This window comes from Solanum dulcamara, chromosome 9, assembly GCF_947179165.1.
Source record: "Solanum dulcamara chromosome 9, daSolDulc1.2, whole genome shotgun sequence".
Lineage (NCBI taxonomy): Eukaryota > Viridiplantae > Streptophyta > Magnoliopsida > Solanales > Solanaceae > Solanum > Solanum dulcamara.
The window spans coordinates 71,717,844-71,724,018 of record NC_077245.1 but is presented as its reverse complement, the minus strand read 5'-3'; the positions used below and the strand labels follow the sequence as shown (position 1 = coordinate 71,724,018).

General features: G+C 35.6%; 1 protein-coding gene across 1 annotated transcript; it reads right to left on the bottom strand.

Annotated features, from left to right (window-relative positions):
• Positions 1 to 406: 406 nt before the first annotated feature.
• On the bottom strand, positions 407 to 4,234 carry LOC129904696 (cysteine and histidine-rich domain-containing protein RAR1). Its single transcript, XM_055980273.1, has 5 exons — positions 3,218 to 4,234; positions 3,042 to 3,124; positions 1,356 to 1,516; positions 847 to 1,085; positions 407 to 721 (listed from the first exon to the last, which is right to left on the bottom strand). The coding sequence occupies exons 2-5, from the start codon at positions 3,104 to 3,106 to the stop codon at positions 626 to 628; spliced, it is 561 nt and encodes a 186-aa protein (XP_055836248.1). The 5' UTR covers positions 3,107 to 3,124; positions 3,218 to 4,234; the 3' UTR covers positions 407 to 625.
• Between the last annotated feature and the right edge of the window lie 1,941 nt (positions 4,235 to 6,175).

The window sequence follows — 6,175 nt, the reverse complement described above, 5'->3', positions numbered from 1 at the left end:
TTATAATTAATTACTCTAATATATACTCTTTTTAATTTATAATTTAACCATGATAAATTAGTATGATTTAATGTAAATATTAAATGCAGGTACATTTTTAAAGGGAGAGGGGGGAAGGGGAATATTTATCCCTAAAATATATCCTTTTGCTCTGATCCATCTCTTACTTTTAACTTTTAACAATTAAACTCTAATTATAAGGTTACAATAAATAAAATCTTATGTTATTCTCCAAAAATATTGTCGTATTTGTGTTGAATCCTTTGAAAATGCAGCAGTTTTGGAGTATCCAACACACACTCATTGACATTTTTTTAGAGTCCGAGCAACATAGACAAAATCTCAAAAGAAAAATGATACTAGTAATGAATGACGAAGGCCTCCAGCGCGTCACAACAATCTCAAATAGTGTATCAACTGAACTATTTTTCCAAATTGTCTATCAAAAAATTCAGACATTATAGATTGTCCAGTTTCAATTGTCCTTTGGCACCTTACAGACACAAAGAACTAGTTGCAGATGGACTGAAAGTAAAATTGTAACAATTTCCACACTAGCAACGGCAGTTGATCGATAAATGATGCAACAAACAGGTTATGGCTGGCTCATCCGTGAGCCTATCTATTAGGACACTGGGTCGGCGTTGTGCCATCCTTTGGTGCATGGCGATATGCTCATGAACTCGTCAAATTCTTTGACGTGAATATCACAACATTTCCACTGCAAATGCAAAAGACAACCAGATAACATGAGCTTCTGTGTATACAAACACAGCAAAATTATCACAGATGCAAAACTTGGCGTCAAAGAAATTTAACAAGATCAGTATTTCTTTATAAACTTACTCCTCTCATCCGGTCATGGAAGATAGCGGGGCCAGGATGGTAACTGCAAGCAGTGTCATGATTTTCCTTTTCTGTAAAGGTCTTACCACAGCCCTTGTTTTTACAAATTTGGGCCTCATTTATATCAACTTTCTTCTTCACAGGAGCCGGATGGTCTTGCTGTACATCCGTATTGCTCTCAGAAGGGACAGATGTTACTGTATTTGATGCTTTTGGAATTGCTTCTCTGGGTTGTGAACCTTAAATTAAACATAATAGCAAGAATACTGATAAGACTCCGGCGTAAAAGCAAAAGAGAGTCCCTAAAATGGGAGTATAACAAAAGGCAGATTGAAAATGAAAACACACTTTTTCCTCGTTAACCTACTAGGAAGCCACAACCGAGAAGCTTGAGTTCAGCATTTACAGGCTGAACACACTACCCTGCTACCTTTCGGCTCGCTAAACTCTAGAGTTGTCCTAGTCTTCCAAAGTATAATGTTAGATGAAGTTAGAAGATGGAAGACTACCGTGATCAGAACAAAAAAATCCCTGGCGGCATCTAGGACAGGCTTCTTTCGGTGATGCATTGGTCATAGGAGCTGGCACAGGAGCAGGAATTGCTTTATTTTTTGTAACAGGTGGCTTTGCGATCACTGGTTTTTCTATAGTGTGCTTTCCTGTCTTACAACTGAAAGAATGAACTTCAATGTTACAAACAGACACAGAAAAAATTAAGTGTTTAAGCTCGACATTAGCAAACTCAGGGAAGGGTCCATTTCATGTCAGTCAAACAAATCAAGCAAATTATGAAGAAAAAAAAAGGGGGTTCATTGCATTCATTCAGGATCCAGGGAGGTCCGCACCCCAAGCAAATTATAGAAGTGTTTCATAAATCTTTCTAAACTAGAGATAAGAAGAGGAGAATTGATAAGGTAGTAAATATCTTCCCTGGCAAGAAGTATGCCGTTTGCTCATTACCTGTCCAAAAGAAAAAGTAAGCTCTTCTCTCATTGTTTGGAAGAATAAGGGGATAAAAGGAACCACTAATCTGTGACAGAGATGGAAACGATTTTTTTCTTCATCACTTAACAAGGATAGTGGAGGCAATAAAAATTAGGAAAAGAAAAGGAGGAGAAGAGGGATTGCAAAGGGTTAATAAATGACCCTGCAAAATACCTCCTTAAACTATTGAAAGTGATAATGCAGAGAAAATGCTCCCTGCATATTCCCCCATCAATTCCCCTGAATCTCGAAAAGCAACAAAGGGTTTTCCAATTTTCCCATATTTGGTTGGTCAAAATGTTTTGGAAAACATTCCTTAAAAAAGAGAAAAATGACTTCCCTAATGAAAGAAGGGAAAACAAGTTTCACAAGTGACATTCCAAGTTCGTTGTCTCCTTTCCAACAACCAACGCCCCCAATCCCCACCTCTTGACCATCCCAATCTACTCCACTCCCGAATTCCCACTCCTCACGGACCTCACCTCATACCACCCCATAGTGGTTTGCTAGATTACATATAAATGTTCATGGGATGATATTTTTTTACATACTTACCAAACACTAGATAATAAGTTAGAAACCCACTTGTTTTTGAAGAAAACATTTTCCATCATACTATACACACCCAAAGAGATGGAAAAGTAGATACAAAAATTGACAACAAATCTTCAACTAGAAGTGTCTGAAATGCTTCCATCTGGGCTATCATTAAAGAACAATGAGTTCCAGTAATAAAATATCATATTACTATGTAAGAGAGCCATCTCAACCAAGTCATCTTACAAATTCAACTCCTAAAAGTACTTCTCTGTCCACGTTCTATATTGAATTCTCCAAATATTGTCTCCACTTTCAAAGAAGAGATGCTTTTTCTAACACACCTCAAGACTTTAATTTGTTACCTCCCACCCGCACAAACACCGAGTAACTCTGTTCATCAAGGTTTAAAGTAGGAATAATTCACCTAGTATCACCTCAGTTGGATATAATTATTTATAACATGCAATAGATGATAATATGCCACCTCAGAAGGGGTGATCTGTAAACAATTTCTAGTCCAATGATTTAATTGTCATCTATAGCAGCCATATTCAATCTTTGCTAATATTAAGGGGACTTTACTAGTTTCAACAGATTCTAGCAAACAGAAATGGTATTACTATCTGACACAAAAGTTTCATGTAAAATAAGGAAAAGCATAATTTACCCACCCAGGAATTTCGAGAAATAAACTGAAATCATGACTTTTTTTCTTGCAACAACTCCACTGCTTCATTCCATCATGAAATAAAGGCTGCAAATATGAACTTCGACGATTAGTTGGATGTTTTAGAAGCTATGGCATCTGCAATGCAAGATAAGAAATCACACAATTTTTTTTACTTACACCCTGATGCCAAAAGACCCAGCAAGTGCATTCATGTCCAGAAAGGTCCGTGCAAAAGAAAAACAAACTTGTCAACAGATGTATAGAAGCTAAGGCATAACTAGTGTTCAACTGAATGGAAATGCACCATTAATGTAATACTTAAGATGACAATTATATAGTCTCATAGTAGATTCCTGCTATAGTCTTTATATTCCAAGTGACAACCATATTTTTACATGTATCTGCTGTAACTTCACCAGACACTGTGTTGACTGTCTTTTTTGATCTGTAAGCAAAAGGACAATCTGTTGATTCTTGACAATATAAACAGGGTTTTCTTAGGTGACAAGATTGCTTGGATATTAGTATTACATTCTATAGCTACGTCTGTGCAACAGGATTGTACATGTATATGCACCAGTGCACCTATTGTTATACCATTAATGCAGGGCACACAAGGATGTTAACAACAAACTAGAATTCCAGTTGTTAGTAAGCACTCCCTCAGTTCTGAGCTAGAGAGCTTTCTTTGTGCCGAGTCAAATTGCTTCAAGTATGTTGAAAACCCATTTCCCTCAAGTATATTGCACATTAGAACAGATTCAAAGAAACTTATATCTCTAAAAGGTAGACCTAGGTAAATTTTCCATGCATTCAGTAGACTTAACTAGTTTTGTTACTTATTAACATAATAGTATTTTGATGCTATATTTAGTTGTTGTTTTTTGGGGGGTTATGGGTAATATTGGAAGATCTACATTATCACATGATGTGTTTTTTTTATCCCCTCACATAGTTAACTACACTAAAAAGGAAAAAATAGTTGAAAACTCATTATATTTCTCAAAGTTCTTTCAGAACTAGTGCAAAGTACTATGAACTAAACCAATCAGATTGTTGTACTGGATAATAATAAGTTCGCGTTGACAAACATTATGGACCAACATAATACTCCATCTGTTACTTTTTACTTGTCCAGGTTGCATTTTGCAGTCCTTTCAAGAAAACATTAGTTAACTGTTTATTTTACTAAATTATCCTTATTAATGGTACTTTAGAAATCTAAATTTGACTACTAGTACTCCAATTAGTTTGGGAAATGGTTACATAATAATAAGGATACAATTAGACAAAGATGATTATTTTCTCTCGATTTTCTAAAGTAGACAAGTATATGGGAAATCTATGTATAGTAAACTTGACAAGTAAAACAGCACAGAGGGAGTACTAAAGACTTCCACTGCGAAGTGAATTACTATAACGTTACTCTCTTCGCCAAATATCATTGATGCTAGCATGAATTTAACAATCAACTTCTATGCAAACATGGACCTATTCCAGCTCAAATGCTACATCTATTTCATTTAAAGCTAACAAAACAGCAAGACAGCGAAAGGAAAAGAAAAAAGAAATCCCACATCCCAGAAGGGATTTTTAATAATGAAGTTCGAAGAGATAGACACTGAAAGTCAATACATGAATCCACAAAAAAAAAGAATCTATATATATAGTATATCAATGCATTGAGTAGGTGATGTGGAATCTCTCTTAGACAATATCTTTTTTGTCAATTTTTTGACCTTTTTCTCTTATATTTAGGGCAGCCCAGCGTACTAAAGCTTCCGCTATATGCGGGGTCCGAGGAAGGGCTGGACCACAAGGGTCTATTGTATGAAGCTTTACCCTGCATCTTGCACGTGCAAGAGGTTGTTTCCGTGGTTATCCACATTCATTGTTCAATTAAAAGGGAAAGACATTTAAGAATATTATCTCTTTCGATTACTTTCCTGTTTTCAGTTATACTATGTAATTAAAGGTTTATTATTTATTTACTTATTTAAAAATAAAACCTTTCAACTATTTGTTTTCTCCATTATAAAGTGACCAGAGGATGCTTAAGAGACAAGACTTAGAATAGCATGGTTATGCATGATAATTGATACCTACACTTTGAATGCTCATTTATTACGCATTAATTTTTATATTTGTGAAAGAGAAACATGCATGGTTTGTTTAAAATGCTGCCTTCAGCCACAACAATTCCAGATGCTAATGCGGAATATCTCAGTTAGATTTTCTTTTCTTTCCTTTCCTTTCCCCCAATGCAACTTCTGTCACATTTTGACATCAGCTAATTTGTCAATTTGGTATTTAGATTTTTGAAAAGTTTTATTTCAAATTCATAAGTTTATTTGCTCCCTTTATTTATCTGACTTCACTTTCTTCTCTGTTCATTTTTTAAACGTAAGAAATTTCTATATCTTTATTACTCCCTCTATCCCTTTTTATGTGGCATCCTTAACTATTTTTTTTTGAAACTGGTAAGTTTGTATTCTTCAGCATTAAGGATATGCTGGCCAGTGGCCACCACCAAAAAGTTAAATTACAGACTTCCTATCAGATCTATAATCTGTTCAGTATCTTCTATACATAGCTGTTTACACCAAAAAAGTAAAGATACAATACAATTCCATTTGACTTTATGAATGGAATTGGGCCTATCTTCAAAACATCTGGCATTTCTCTCCTCCATACTGACCACCATATACATGAGGGAATCAATCTCCACCATCTCTTTTGGCTCTTACTTCCCGCTCTTTTAATCCAGAAGCTAAGGTCTGTTGTATGCTCAGGCATGGACTAGCTATAGCCAGTGAGGTTGAGAAACAAATTCCACACCTGAGCAGTTTACTTGCAATGCAAAAAAAGGTGCTTGTTTGTCTCCCCAGTCACTATACACACAAAACACCTAGAAACCAGTTGTCTTCCCTTCCTCTGTAGCAGTTCTTGAGTTAGGCAGGCCCTTTTGATAATCAACCAAGTGAAGCACTTAACTTTGGTAGGAATGCTGCTTTTTCAGAAATTGTTCCACTTGCATTGAGTATTTGTATTAGTCACCTGGAAACCTCTTGTGTAGGCACTCTTTACAGAAAAATATCTCATTTCTATTGTGTTTCCAAAGAGCTATATCAATCT

Bases quoted from the DNA above. Each gene is read 5' to 3' on its own strand.
- LOC129904696 (XM_055980273.1), bottom strand. From the start codon at position 3,106: ATGAAGCAGTGGAGTTGTTGCAAGAAAAAAAGTCATGATTTCAGTTTA. The intron at 1,086-1,355 runs GTAGTCTTCCAT...GTTTAATTTAAG, and splicing joins ATTTTTTTGTTCTGATCACG to GTTCACAACCCAGAGAAGCA. The intron at 722-846 runs GTAAGTTTATAA...TTGCATTTGCAG, and splicing joins TCCATGACCGGATGAGAGGA to TGGAAATGTTGTGATATTCA.